Here is a 15,602-nt window from a genome sequence, read left to right on the forward strand (position 1 = left end):
CGAGCCACTGCACTCTAGCCTGGGCAACACAGCAAGACTCCATCTCATAAAAAAAAAAAAAAAGCGGGCGGGGGGCGCTTTTTCCAATTCCTCCACACAAGTGGTGTATTTTTCTAAATAGTACGAAAACATTGTGTGATACCGAGGCCCTGAGCCTTAGGGTTGGAACACAGCATTATTTTTGTTCAGCACTTTAGGGATTCCAGATTATTTTTACACACATTAACTCATCTAAACCCACAATGACCCCCAGAGCTCAGTATCATTTTCCGTTTGCATTTTACAAAGTAGTGAACTGAGTAGAAGTGAGACAGCAGCCAGCTCTCAGTTACACAGACAGATAATGAAAACAGTTTACTTTTTGCTCAATGTGAGTTTAGCAAAGGCTTACGCGTAAACTGTTTCACGCCATCCTTGTGGGATATATAAAATCAGGCACTTTACACTCATTTTCTCTTTTCATCCTCATGCAACGCTGGGCACTAAATATCGTATGCTGTCATTTTATTGATAAGGAAACTGATGCTCGAAGTAGTTAAATCCTTCACCAAAGATCACACAGCTGCAGCCTACCCCTTATTAAGTGCAGACTTCGTGATGCCATGCACCCTGCTCAGTAATTTACAGGCATTATTATCTCATTAAATCTCCCCAACAGTCACAGGATAACGGTATTCTTATTATCCCATTTACTGATGAGAAAAGTGGGTTCAGAGAGGGTGAGTGACTGGTCCAACACCACACAGCCAGCAGGTGGCTGAGGCAGGACTCAAAGGGCTAGCAAAGGAGCAAGTCTGGAACTCAAACCCAGTTCTGACCCCAGCCCTGTGGTCCTTCTCTTACACCCCGACCCTGGGTGGGGGGCCTCGCTCCCCACCCAGCTGAAACAATCAACGACCCTCAGGTAGACCAAGACCTCTCTTCATCGAAGTCTTAGGTAGCCACGCTTGCCAGGAGAAGGCCTTTCTTCCCTCACCCTCCCTGGACAGATCCGGGTCAACTGGAGGTGGCGGGCGAGAGGACCGATCCGTAGGGCGGTGGCGGGCGCAGGGCGAGGCCGTGCAGCGAACGGAAGAGGCTCTGGGACCGCTGCGCGTTCCAGCGGCGGAGCGGGGTGGGTGGGGCGGGAGTGCCGGGCCTCCGCCCCCTCCGCCTGCCTTTCCTTCCTCCCTCCCTCGGTCCCCGGGCCGGCGGACCCGCGGGCAGGCACTGCCCGCGCTGGACGACCTCTGGCCGGCTCCCAGCGAAGCGCAGCGGAGGAGCGGCCCAGCACGCGGAGCTGGGGCACTGGCGAAACCCCGGGACAGTCCCACTCTGCGCGGGGTCGGCGCAGAGCATTGCCATCCCCGGGGTCCCGGGCGCGGCTGACTGCCGGCTGGCTCCCTGCGCGCAGTAGCTACTCGAGTCGGGCTGCATCAGAGGCAGCGAGATGGTCGCGCGCGTCGGCCTCCTGCTGCGCGCCCTGCCGCTGCTGCTGTGGGACCGCCTGGACGCCCAGCCCACGGAGCGCGGAGGCCAGGAGCTGCGCAAGGAGGCGGAGGTACGCGGTGTGTACCTGGCGGAGAGCGGTGCGCGTGCTTGAGACCTGTCAGAACTCGGCAGTCAGGTCACCTGGCAGTCCCCTGTGAGCAGACAATCTGCATTACCCTCCCCCGTCCTCCGCCCGCTTCGCACTTGAACATAAAGAGCCGGGCAGTTTTTTCCCCGTGCGGGGCTGGAACCACACAGGCACGCGAATCCGCACTGATGGGCTGGGGTGGGTGCAGAAACGAGACCGGACAGACAGACAAGAGCCCAGAGGGGACCTCCTACCCTAGTTTGGCACGGGGCCACTCTCCCTCACCACCTAGGCTGGAGAAAATGACGTTCATTCGTCGGGTGCCCGCGAACGGTGTGGAAGCCTCAGTTTGGTGCTGTGGAGAGGGTACCGCTGGCTGGCCGGGACGCGGAACACAGCGCTGGCTTCCTGGCCGGGGACTGCCGCTGACCGGCTTGGGCAAGCCATTTAAACTGCTCAGAAGTAGTTGCTTTGTGTGTAAAATGTGCAAGAGTAGTATACTCTCAAGAGTTTCTTCTAAGGAGCTTTAAACGGGGCTTCAGGACTGAACTTGAGAAAAGGGGGCAGGAACCTTAGAGAGCTCCCTTTCCATTTTCTTGCTTTGGACTCAACTTGCTTGCTGCAGGTTGCGCAAGGGGAATTTTTTTGTGAAGTAGGGGTGGGGATCAATATGGGGCATCTATTTTCTAGATAAAAGTGATTGTAGGCCGGACGCAGTGGCTCATGCCTGTAATCCCAGCACTTCGGAGGCTGAGGTGGGCGGATCACCGTAGGTCAGGAGTTCGAGATCAGCCCGTCTCTACTAAAAATGCAAAAATTAGCCGGACGTAGTGGCGGGCGCCTATAATCCTAGCTACCCGGGAGGCTGAGGCAGGAGAATCACTTGAACCCGGGAGGCAGAGGTTGCAGTGAGCCAAGATCCTGCCATTGCACTCCAGCCTGGGCGACAGAGCGAGACTCTGTCTCAAAAGCAAAGCAAAGCAAAGCAAAACAAAACAAAACAAAATGATTGTAATAACACAACAGTATCGTTTCTTTTCTCCCCCTAGAGAAGCATGTCCGCCTGTGTGCTTACTTCTCAAGAATACGACCAGGGTCTACGCTATTTTAAGGAGAAGGAATTTGAACAGGTTTTGTTTTGTTTTGTTTTTGTTTTGAGACACAGCCTCGCTCTGTCTCCCGGGATGGAGTGCAATGGCGCGATTTTGGCTCACTGCAACCTCTGCCTCCCTGGTTCAAGCGATTCTCCTGCCTCAGCCTCCAGAATAGGTGGAATTACAAGCATGCGCCATCATGCCGGGTTAATTTTTGTATTTTTAGTAGAGACGGTTTTCACCGTATTGGCCAGGCTGGTCTCAAACTCCTGACCTCAAGTGATCCGCCTGCCTCAGCCTCCCAAAATGCTGGGATTACAGGCGTGAGCCACCGCGCCCAGCTGGAATATGAACAGGTTCTGAATTACTGAGCTCAACGCTCTGCCCTGAGACTCTTGCTCCTCTAAGAGCTTCTTTCCTGCCCTCAAACTGCCCATTGAGAGCTTCTCAGTATCGTCCCTACTCCCCTTCCCTAGAAGGGCAAGCTGAATTTGGGGAAACTGCAGAATGAAGAGGGCCCTCTCTGAATGCCTCATCCTTCCATCAGCCAGCTCCCATCACTACTGGGGAATATTTGGAAATGACCCTGCTTCAACAAGGGATTATCTCTCGTCGCCTTCCACTCCTTCCCTTCCTAGCACTGGGCTCTTGCTCTGTGCTCTCTGCTTTCTCTGCACATTCAGAGAAGCACTTTGTTTCTCTGAATTGAGACTCTTACAACATCAAGTACAGAGTCCTTGCAGCCCCAGGAGAAGGCTTCTGTCTGCCAAGCGAAGTCTTGTTTAAGAGTCCCACCCCACCTCCCTGCAAGTTCGGGTCCCAGGCAATCCCTGGCAAGGGAACAGAGACATATCTCTGCTGCCCATGCCTGTGGTGGCCCCAGATGGAGAGAATTTCATCTTGGGGTATGCTTGGGAAACTTAATATCCAGCAGATTTTCTTTCAGTCTACTTAACATAAATTGAGGGGAAGGGGATTTTTAACTCTGAGAACAAGAAAATATTTTAAAAGCATAAAAACTCTGGAAATGTGTAATGGGTATGTATGTGTCTCTATACGCCTATGCATGTACACGTGTGTGTGTATGTATACATATATTACATATATACACACACAACTGGGAATGTGTCTATATGTGTTTTTTATATGGGTAATTGGATGAGCTTCAGGGCCAGACAAACCGATACGTAAACCATGGATAACTCATTTAACCTCTATGAACCTCAGTTTTCTTCTCCATACAATGGGGGTTAATAATGCCTATTTCACAAGACTGTTGTATGGTTTCATTGAAATAACATAGGTACAATGCCTAGCACAGTTCATAGGATATAGAAAGCAGTCTATAAAAGGAAGTTGCTCTCAATGTTGTTATTACCTTTATCATGACTTTAGAGAATACAGCTTTGGCTTAAAGTCTGGGCTTGAAGACTAGCTCCCTCACGACAATAATACAGGACAAAATATGTAAGGCGACTATTTTCAGCATTGGACAGCAGACAGCACAGAGCTGCAATTCCCTAAGAGAGTATTTTAGTTACTATGACTACATTACAAATTACCCCCAAAACTTAGTGAAGTAAAACAACCATTTACTGAGTTCACAGATACTGTGAGTCGAAATTTCAAATAGGGCACATCAAGGCAGCTTGTCTCCATTCTACAGTGTCTGGGACTGGAATCATCTGAAGTGTGTTGATATCTGGCAGTCGATGCTGGCTGTCGGCTGGTGGCCTCAGTTATTTTTCACGTGGACCTATCCACATGGTCTGTCCATGTGGGCTAGTTTGGGCTTCCTTATAACATGGTGTCTGGCCCCTGGGGATGAGTGTTGGGAGTGGGGAGAAGAGAGAGGAACTATATCCTTTTTATGACCTACTATTGCTTCTACTGCTCTCTATTGGCTAGAGCAGTCACAGCCCCCTCCCAGGTTCAAGGGTAGGGAAGATAGACCCCACAATTGCTGGGAGGAGTGTTAAAGTCATGTTGTGAGAAGAATGTAGGAATGGGAGATATTGTGTCATTTAGGGAACAACCATCCACAGAAGGAAAACCCAGAAAGTGAGCCCCACAATTGCCCCCGTCCTTTGCTTGGAGACAATTCCTGACTGCAGTGCGGGGAACTAGACCTCAAGCAGAGCACAGCAGTCCTTCTGTGCTGAGGGACAAAGCTCAGAGTTCAGGGCTGCTGAAGTAGCTGGAATCCGTGGAGCAGTGCATTACAGAGGAGGGAGCTATACTGAAGGGGGTTCCCATAAGTCTGTATGGGGTTCACTGCAAGTCCTTGCCTGGGGACTGTGCTAGCACGTGTAGGACGAGACTGTGTGACACTTACCAGAGAACAGCTGCTATGTGATTGAGAACAGGAAATAAAACTGGAGAAGTTGAGCAGTTCTGGAAGATATCGGCAGTGTGGGCCAGCCAAAATGGAAAAACCTCTTCAACACCCTGGGCATCTATCTGAAACACCAGCAATGCCATGCTTTAGGTGTAAGCACCATGAACTAGAGTAAGACCTACTCCAACAAAGCTTGGAAATGAGTAAACATAAAACACTTTTTTCCCTTGTCATAATTTCTGTAAAAGACAACTGGCTGCTTAAAGCAAAATAATAACATTGTAAGTTGGACTTTATTTTTATTTTTTGAGACAGCCATGGCTCACTGCGGCCTCAGTCTCCTGGGCTCAAGTGATTCTCGTGCCTCAGCCTCCTGAGTACCTGGAACTACAGACACGCACCACCATGCCCAACGAATTTTAAAATATTTTTGTAGAGATGAGGTCTCCCCATGTTGCCTAGGCTGGTCTCAAACTCCTGGACTTAAGCAATCCTCCTGCCTCGGCCCTCCAAAGTGCTGGGATTACAGGCTGGATTTCTACTATTCTACAACAGTAGAATTTTATTTACCCACCCCTGCTTCCTTTGGCCAGGTGCTGTGCCACTGTCGTAATTACTTCTTTTCGTTTGTTTTAAAGTCCAACTTATGACTATGCCCCCTTATGGCCATAAGTTGGACTTTAAAACACATGTAAAAGTAACAGTTATGACAATGGCACAAGGCAAGCGGGGGCAAGTAAATGGAATTCTGCTATTGTAAGATTAGTACATTTGTGGCCAGGCACAGTGACTCATGCCTTTAATCCCAGCACTTTGGGAGGCCGAGGCTGGAGGATTGCTTGAGCCAAGGAGTTTGAAACCAGCCTGGGCAACATAGAGAGACCCTGTCTCTACACATTAAAAAAAAAAAATTAATACATTTGTGAATTGGAATGTCAGTGTGAAGTGGGAAATGGGATGTGTCAAGTGGGAAGTGAGAGATGGAGGTTTCACCATGTTGGCCAGGCTGGTTTTGAACTCCTGACTTCAAATGATCTGCCTGCCTCGGGCTCCCAAATTTCTGGGATTACAGACTTGAACCACCATACTCAGCCTCTACAGATTAATTTCTGTGTACATATATTTGGATATCCTGGACATTTCATATAAATGGGATATATTATATGTGGCCTTTTGGAACTGGATAGTTGGAAACTTTAACACTACTCTCCCAATAATGAATAGAAAAAATAGACAAAAAAAATCAGTCAGGATGTAGCAGACTTGAACAATACTGTAAACCTTCTTGACCTAATTGATGTTGATAGAAAACTACACTTGAGAACTCCAGATACACATTCTTTTCAAGTGCATATCAATAATTTACCAACTGAGACCATTAGGCCGGGCCATAAAATAAGTCTCAGTTCATTTAAAAAATTTAAATTTTGCAAAAGGCCAGGTGTGGTGGCTCATGCCTGTAATCCCAGCACTTTGGGAGGCCAAGGCAGGAGGATCATTTGAGGTCAGGAGTTGGAGACCAGCCTGACCAACATGGTGAAACCTCATCTCTACTAAAAATAGTAAAAATTAGCCAGGCATAGTGGCAAACGCCTGTAATCTCAGCTAGTAGGGAGGCTGAGGCAGAATTTCTTGAACCCAGGAGGCAGAGGTTGTAGTGAACCGAGATTGCGCTGTTGCACTTCAGCCTGGGCAACAGCGTGAGGCTCTGTCTCAAAAAAATAAATAAATAAAATAAAGCCGGGTGCGGTGGCTCATGCCTGTAATCCCAGCACCTGGGGAGGCTGAGGTGGGTGGATCACCTGAGGTCAGGAGTTCGAGACTAGCCTGGCCAACATCATGAAACCCCGACTGTACTAAAAATACAAAAATTAGCTGGGCGTTATGGTGTGTGCCTGTAATTCCAGCTACTCGGGAGGCGGAGACAGGAGAATTACTTGAAACCGGGAGGCGGAGGTTGCAGTGAGCCGAGATTGCGCCACTGCACTCCAGCTTGGGCAACAGAGCGATAGTCTGTCTCAACAACAACAACAACAAAAATTTAAATGTTGCAAATTGTGTTTTCTTACCAAAACAGAACTAATTTTAAAATCAATAGCAATAAGACATCTAGCAGAGCCCCAGATATTTGGAAATTAAACAACACACTCCTAAATTACCCATGAGTTGATTCAGAAATCATCAGAGCAATGAAACTAAATAGTAATGAAAATACAACATTTTATATCAATATTTGTGAGATGCAGCTAAAGCAGAGCTTTAAATGAAATTTATAGCTTTAAATTCCTATAGTAAGAAAGAAGAAAAATTTTAGGTCAATGATTTAAGCTTCCACTTTAAGAATCTGAAGAAAGAACAAATTAAACCAAAAGGGCACAGGAAAGAAAGAAATAATAAAAAGCAGCTGTGTGATCATAGGTAGTTCCTTCACTTGGCTGCAGTTTCCTCTCCTGTAACATAAGGGGACTAAATTTCTTAAATGACTTCTAAGATTCTCTCTAGCTCTAACACTGTTTGGCTTTGGTATGCTTGTATGCTTGTGCCTCTATATATGTGTGTGCCTGTGTGTGTGTATACATCATCTGCCTTTGTGTCCATGTCTGTCTGTCTGGATGTGCCTGTGTTCTCAAGTCTCTGGGTGTATTCCTGTACCCTGTGTACATGGCTCTATGCGTCCCCTGTGTGCACACAATGTAACAAAGTCGAGGCCTTTTCAGAGTGGGCTTTCCCAGGGAGGAGACTAACCGCTTACAAAGCTGTGTTGTGAACAAACAAGTTCATTGTTGCCCACTTAGGAAAACTAGAGCTGCTGACAGCACTAGTAAGGAGGAAGAGCATGCACTGCTGAGTTGCAAGATTGAGAATTAACGGATGACATCATCACCCTGTCCCCCACTCCCATTCCAAGCCAGACACTGTCCTGTGCTTGGGTGACACAGATTCCCAAGGGATCTATCTAATATTTGCTTTGCTTGGACCTTCGTTAGAACAGCCAGGCAGTAGTTTCAGGACCTGCCTTCCACTGGGTGGTCTAGCTATATCTGTACAGCTACTCCCAGTGTGCCAGTATAAGGAGCTGGATGGTTTGTTTCTCCAGGGAGACACTGGAGCTTCTGTGGAGTATCCACCCCCAGATGCAGTGTCTGTTTCTCATACCCCAGAGCCATTCATTTGACTTTTCGTGAGTCAGAAACCCAGAAGCCTGGGTGTGGAAGCCGTTCCCAAGAACTTAGCTCAGTGACTCACGGGTACAGGGTGAATAGAAGTGCAGAAGAGGCTCTGAAGGGTTCTAGAGGACCACAGTTGGTGCAAAAGCACTTGTCTAGCCGATTACCAGGATTTGGGTAGTGGAAGCATGACCCTAATAGCAGCGAGAGATGGTTGGAAAATATCTCCTTAAACCCACCCTTGATCAAGGCATTATTTTGTGCCCTAAACTTAGCCCCACAAGTCTAGTGAGAACCATGAGTCCACACAGTATATTTATTTGGCATTAGAGAAAGAGTACAAGATGTGGTCTGGATAAAGACTAACTGGCTACTGTTTTCCATCTTCCTTAAGGACGAAAATGAAAGGAGGGCTGGTCACAAAGGCTCATGATGGCTGTAAACCCAGCACTTTGGGATGCCAAGGTAGAAGAATCATTTGAGGCCAGGAGTTCGAGACCAGCCTGGGCAACACAGAGAGACTCCATCTCTATAAAAATTGAAAAATTAGCCAGGCACAATGGCACATGCCTGTAGTCCCAGCTACTCAGGAGGCTGAGGTACAAGGATCACTTGAGCCCAGGAAGTCAAGGTTTGTAGTGAGCTGTGATCATACCACTGCATTCCAGCCAGGGCGACAGAGCAAGACCCTATCTAAAAAAAAAAAAAAAAAAAAAGGAAAGAAAGAAAAAAAAAAGACAGAGAGAGAGAAAGAAGAAGGAGCAGGGATTATAGCAAGAGGTATCTAGGTTATACCCAGATAGAACTTTGTGACTATAAGACTAAGGACAAAGGGGCTGGGTGCAGTGGCTCACACCTGTCATCCCAGCATTTTGGGAGGCCAAGTTGGGTGGATCACTTGAGGTCAGGAGTTTGAGACCAGCCTGGCCAACATGGCAAAGCCCATCTCTACTAAAAATACAGAATTAGCCAGGCACAGTGTGCACGCCTGTAATCCCAGCTACTCGGAAGACTGAGGCAGGAGAATCGCTTGAGCCCAGGAAGCAGAGGTTGCAGGGAGCCGAGGTCATGCCACTGCACTCCAGCCTGGGCAACAGAACAAGACTCTGACTCAAAAAAGAAAAGAAAAAAAAAGAAAAATGAAGGACAAAGGAAAGAAGGAGAAAAGAAAGGAAGTCAGGCAGAGGGAAGGGAAGGGGAAGCCTTTACCCAAAATAAAGGAAAGGAGCTGAGTTGACCCCACTGCCCTGAGGTCTTCACTAGCTCCCAGGAGCCAGAGAGTGAAAGCAGATCATTCTGGTAACAGATGTTTGTCTTTACACAGAAACATGCTTCAGTCCAGTCAAATGCCTGTGGCCTGTTAAACAACCTGTTTTGGGTGTGATGGAAAACAGGATCCCAGCCCCTATTTGAAAGCCACAGCCCATTGCCTGAGCAACTTCTTTTCTCTGCTCTAACCCTGGACTTTCTTGTAAAGCAAATAAGAGAAATCCAGCCAGAAACATCCCAGTTTGACCTTTTTCTTGAGAGTCAGCTCGCCAGTAGAGACAGCAGCTTGGCCCTTGCCCCTTTAGTTTTAAAGCCTCTGAGTCACTTGTTTAAATATAAAAGAAAACATCCTAGGGTAGAAGTCAGAAGATTCAGATTAGAGTACTGGTTCTGTCACACACTAGGTCACTTTGGTAAGACACTACACTCCCCTGAGACTTAATTTCTTCATTTTTAAAATGGGAATAGCAACACCTGTCCTGTCTATATTCTTGCAAGGTCATTTTGAGGTTCAAAGAAGGTGTGATATCTTCAAAAAGCTCTACAGTTGTCTAGGGCTTATTGTGCCCCTGACTACCAGAAAATATTTTCTTTCTTTTTTTTTTTTTGAGACAGAGTCTCGCTCTGTCACCCAGGCTGGAGTGCAGTGGCGCAATCTCAGCTCACTGCAAGCTCCGCCTCCCGGGTTCATGGCATTCTCCTGCCTCAGCCTCCTGAGTAGCTGGGACTACAGTTGCCCGCCACCATGCCTGGCTAATTTTTTGTATTTTTAGTAGAGACGGGGTTTCACCGTGTTAGCCAGGATGGTCTCGATCTCCTGACCTCATGATCCGCCCGCCTCGGCCTCCCAAAGTGCTGGGATTACAGCCTTGAGCCACCGTGCCTGGCCCCGATATTTTCATATATAGAACACATCAAGGCAGAATACCAGCTATCATTCGTCTTTTTTTTTTTTTTTTTTTTTTTTTTTGTAGAGACAGGATCTCACTATGTTGCCAGGCTGGTCTCGAAATCCTGGCCTCAAGAAATCTTCCCGCCCCAGCCTTCCAAAATGCTAGGATTACAGACGTGAGCCACTAAACCTTGCCATTCTCTGCATCTTGACTTGGCTAGCATTTGGCAATTTTTAAATTCTTAATTTCATTTCTGCTGCTGAAATTCTATGATATGGAGGATGTCTAAGAAGGTGAGTCCTGGCTGGGCATGGTGGCTCACGCCTATAATCTCAGCACTTTGGAAGGCCGAGATGGGCAGATCACCTGAGGTCAGGAGTTCGAGACCAGCCTGGCTAACATGATGAAACCCCATTTCTACTAAAAATACAAAAAATTACCCCGGCATGGTGGCACACGCCTGTAATCCCAGCTACTCGGGAGGCTGAGGCAGGAGAATCACTTGAACCCAGGAGGCAGAGGTTGCAGTGAGCTGAGATTGCACCATTGCACTCCAGCTTGGGCAACAAGAGCAAAACTCCATCTCAAAAAAAAAAAAAAAAAAAAAAAAAAGAAGGTGAGTACTGCACACTCACCTACCAAATGTCCCTTCCAGCAATAAAGCTCCATGATCATAGAGGTAAAAATAACATTGTTAATAGGGCAACTGTCATAAAGCTTTCCCAAACCATCTTCTTAGATGTTGATGATGCTCCTGTGAGAAAGGTAAAACAGTGTTCTTTCTCCCATTTTATACATTGGGGCACAGAGAGATTAAGTAACTTTGTCTTAGCTTACACAGTTAGTCAGTTGCAGAAGCAGGGCTAGAATAATGAATAGAGCTGGAATATATATTAAAGCTCTAATAATCCAACCTCCTGGCCGGGCACGGTGGCTCACGCATGTAATCCCAGCACTTTGGAAGACCGAGGCAGGCAGATCATGAGGTCAAGAGATCGAGACCATCTTGGCTAACACGGTGAAACCCTGTCTCTACTAAAAATATAAAAAATTAGCTGGGCGTGGTGGCAGGTACCTGTAGTCCCAGCTACTTGGGAGGCTGAGGCAGGAGAATGGCGTGAACCCAGGAGGCGAAGCTTGCAGTGAGCTGAGATCTCGCCACTGCACTCCAGCCTGGGTGACAGAGCGAGACTCCATCTCAAAAATGATAAGAATAATCCAACCTCCTAATTTTATAGAGGAGGAAACTGAAGCCCAGAGAGGCACAAGACTTGCCTAAGAACACACAGTTAGCCATAGTAACAGGAATAAAACTCAAGACTCTCAGTCCAGTGCCCTTGCCCTGCCAGTTCAATGATGCAGACTTCCTGACTCAGGTCTTGGGTTCATTTTGCTACACCTCATCATTGGTCCTGCCCTGCACAGAAATGGCCAAAATTTCCCTTCCCTTAGGCACTAAATAGGCTTGGCTGTATGCACCCTCCCAGAACAAGTCAGGACTGTTGCAGGCATAAAATCCCTAGCACTGTGTGATTCCACCAAGCTGGCTGGGTCCCGGGAGAACTAGTTGCATTTTACCCAGGCTCCACAGCCACTCCCAGGGACTTTCAGAGGTGACTCCCCAGGAAAGTGGTCCCAGCCCTAACCAAGGGGGTAAGGCATGTTGGCACAAGCTTTTAGGCCAGAGTAGGGTGAGTCACCTAAGGGGCACAGCCTTCCAACTTCCTCTCCATTCAGCTCAAGGCTTGGGCTCCCTAAGAGAGAGGACGGGTGGAAAATAGAGAAGAGAGAAAACCTGGTCCTTGAACTTCAAGGCCAGGAGGAGCAGTCTAGACCCTGCCTCCATGAAGTGGGGCAGGGATGATCCCAGATGGAACTCAGAGACTCCTTAAGAGAACCACTGAACAAGTCCCCAGGACAATGGAAGCCTAGAAGGAAAATGACCCCCAAGAGGATTTGTGGTCAAGCTGGGATGAGAACTGGAGCTCCACTTCCCAGTTTTGTGTCTTCTCCTGGGATCCCTTTGTCATGCTTCCACTCCTCCACCCTGACCCCACACCCCTGCTCCTTCTCCCATGCAGAGTAGACCATTTCTCTTGCCTTTGCAGGGGAAAACTGAGGCATGAAAAAAGCCTCACAGAAAAGGGTTAGGGACACCTCCAGGAGCAGAGAGAGTTTCAGTCCCACCACCTCTTCACCCGGGGATGTGGATCTGCCTCCACCCCACAGAATGTTACAGCACTCAGCCCTGACATCATTAAGGAGCAGGAGCCCCTTCCTGCATGTGTTTGAAATTTTTTTGAATATACGCATGTTAAGCATAAAAGTATAAGGGAGCCCATAAATCCTGATAATCCCTGTTATAATACTTCAGTGCCTTTTTTTTTTTTTGTGGAGACGGAGTCTTGTTCTTGTCGCCCCCCCCCACCCAGGCTGGAGTGCAATGGCACGATCTCAGCTCACTGCAACCTCCACCTCCCGGGTTCAAGCGATTCTCCTGCCTCAGCCTCCCGAGTAGCTGGGATTACAGGCACTGGCCACCACTCCTAGCTAATTTTTTGTATTTTTAGTAGAGATAGGGTTTCACCATGTTGGCCAGGCTGGCCTTGAACTCCTGACTTCAGATGATCCGCCTGCCTCGGCCTCCCAAAGTGCTGGGATTATAGGCATGAGCCACTGCACACAGCCACTTCACTGCTTTTATAGAAATATAAAATGTCAAATGCTTAAAATTTCTTTTTCTCATTCTTTCAGTGGCTCTGCTTGGCTGGTATCCCGGGCATATGCTCATTCTGCTTACTGAGACTTTTAACTCTGCCTTGCAATCTACAGGGTCCCAGAGGCGAGTTAGGAAGAAAGGCCCAGGACTTCCCCTCTGAGTGACCTCTGGAAAAGGCCCTCACTCCCAACCCCCATCCTGCCCTCCACCCCACCTTGCCTGCCAGAGTACTAGGCACAGCAGCCCAGCCAGGAAACAGGAGACGCCGCCAGTTAATTTCCCCTCCGTCCCACTCTGTCCAAGGCTTCAGAGTTCCAGAACCAGAGCCAACTCCCTGATAAGGGCTGGGTGTGTTTGTGGAGAGAGGCACAAGGGAGTGCCAGCCATGCCGACCTGTGACCTGGTCTCTCCCAAGTCACTCACCTAACAAAACTGCCTCTAGGGAGACATTAATTCCCTGGCTACCTTTAGAAAGTCCTCTGTCCATCCACCCCAAGGGAAACGGAGGAGACAAGGAAGAGAACCAGGCATCCAGATGAGGTCAGGCAAGTCTGAGATAGAAGCACCTGAATTGAGAACAGAAGTGTAACTGCCATGTTCAAAGCAGTTCCCTTTTTACAGATGGATTGCATTCCAAAAGTCTGTAGTTAATGTTCCCTCTAAGGTAAATCAACCAGATCAATTGTTTATTGAGCATTTACTATGTACCAGGCACTATGCTAAATGTGCATTCTTTTATTTAGTCCTTCTGAGAACCCTGAATAAGATCAAGAATAAATTGAACTTATTCTCACTTTGTGGATAAAGAAAGAGGAGCTCAAAGAGATTAAATAATTTGTCCCCAGCCGGCCGGACATGGTGGTTCATGCCTGTAATCCCAGCACTTTGGGAGGCCGAGGCAGGCAGATTGCGAGGTCAGGAGATCGAGACCATCCTGGCTAACATGGTGAAACCCCGTCTTGACTAAAAATACAAAAACTTAGCCGGGCGTGGTGGTGGGTGCCTGTAGTTCCAGCTACTCCGGAGGCTGAGACAGGTGAATGGCGTGAACCCAGGAGGCGGAGCTTGCAGTGAGACGCGATGGCGCCACTGCACTCCAGCCTGGGCGACAGAGCAAGATCCGTCTCAAAACATAAAAATAAATAAAAATAATAATAATTTGTTCCCAGCCATCTGGCAGAGTCAGGGTTGGGAACAGATTTTCATTCCCAAACCTGGTGGCTATACCGTGATGCCACACGATTTTGAGCAGGAAATAACTTCCCAAATTAAGCCACTAGAACACTTTTAATCCATTATGCATCCAAAAAGAGTGTACATTTGCAAAGGGAAAAAAGGAAACAATAGTTCTGAAATACTAATGAATTAATGCAGAAAAACAATGAAATGGACTAGGAAAGTTATCTAGAAAGAGGAGTCTATGAAAAGTTACTTTATTGAGAAGAGGATGTGGAGGTTGCTGAAAATGAACGTGAGTTAAATCCACAAGAGGAAGTTGGATACTTGCAAAGATTTAAGGGTTTGCTGGTCTTGGTATCTAGTTTCATTCCCAACTTGTGCATTTTCCTTAAGACAGCAGCTATGACTGGAATTATTTTAAGTTAAGAAATACAGCATAGTGGCCGGACACGGTGGCTCACGCCTGTAATCCCAGCACTTTGGGAGGATGAGGCGGGCAGATTGTGAGGTCAGGAGATCCAGACCGTCCTGGCTAACACGGTGAAACCCCGTCTCTACTAAAAATACAAAAACAAAATTAGCCGGGTGTGGTGGTGGGTGCCTGTAGTCCCAGCTACTCGGGAGACTGAGGTGGGAAAATGGCGTGAACCCAGGAGGCGGAGCTTGCAGTGAGCCCAGATCGCACCACTGTACTCCAGCCTAGGCGACACAGTGAGACTCCGTCTCAAAAAAAAAAAAAAAAAAAGAGAAAGACGGTATGGTAGGCATGGTGGCATGCAGCACCTGTAGTCCCAGCTATTCAAGAGGCTATAGGAGGATCACTTGAGTCCAGGACTTTGAGGCTGTGGTGCGCGATGATAATGCCGGCGAAAAGCCACTGCACTCCAGCCAGGGTGATATAGTGAGAACCCCATCTCTAAAACACAAAACATAAAAAAAAGAAAAGAAAAGAAAAAAGAAATACAGCAAAGAAAAGTGGGGGTAAGAGAAGAAGACAGAAAATTATTTCTGTATAGGTAGCACAACAAGGAGGAGTAAAAATTGAGACTATGTAGGTAGAAGAATTCTCTGTGTAGAATTATGCAGCTGAGGTAACATTCTTTTTTCATCCAAGGTGGCATTTATGTAACTTTATCAGTGAGAAGGGCAAGTGGAGAGCCAAGTGCATCGTCTGCCCAAAGGGTAGAACTGGTGACAGGTGAGAATAATAGTCACACTTTTCTCTCCACTGGCTTCAAATCACTTGATTACTAAGACAACAGCTTCCAGGTATGTTAGGGCAGGCGGAGTCAAAGGCACCTGGATGCTGAGATATTCTCGATTATACCAATTTCCCCAGAGGAGCTCGTCCTGGTCCATGGCTTTATGTCACCCACATGCTGAAA

General features: G+C 47.6%; 1 protein-coding gene across 4 annotated transcripts in view; it reads left to right on the plus strand.

The window, feature by feature from the left end:
* The window catches only part of MMP28 (matrix metallopeptidase 28), a 42,076-nt gene that overhangs the window by 11,578 nt on the left and 14,896 nt on the right, over positions 1 to 15,602 (plus strand). Inside the window, exon 1 of one of the 4 annotated variants that reach the window (XM_033184137.1) lies at positions 728 to 1,540. The exons of 1 other annotated variant lie outside the window; for it this stretch is intronic. In XM_033184137.1, coding sequence (XP_033040028.1) covers positions 1,430 to 1,540 — 111 coding nt within the window. In that variant the 5' untranslated portion in view covers positions 728 to 1,429. Of the gene's footprint in view, positions 1 to 727; positions 1,541 to 15,602 lie in introns of those variants that run through there. 2 more of the 4 variants (XM_033184138.1, XM_033184134.1) reach the window with 2 other exon arrangements.

Source organism: Trachypithecus francoisi, unplaced genomic scaffold, assembly GCF_009764315.1.
Source record: "Trachypithecus francoisi isolate TF-2019V2 unplaced genomic scaffold, Tfra_2.0 Lachesis_group20, whole genome shotgun sequence".
In the NCBI taxonomy this organism is placed as follows: Eukaryota; Metazoa; Chordata; class Mammalia; order Primates; family Cercopithecidae; genus Trachypithecus; species Trachypithecus francoisi.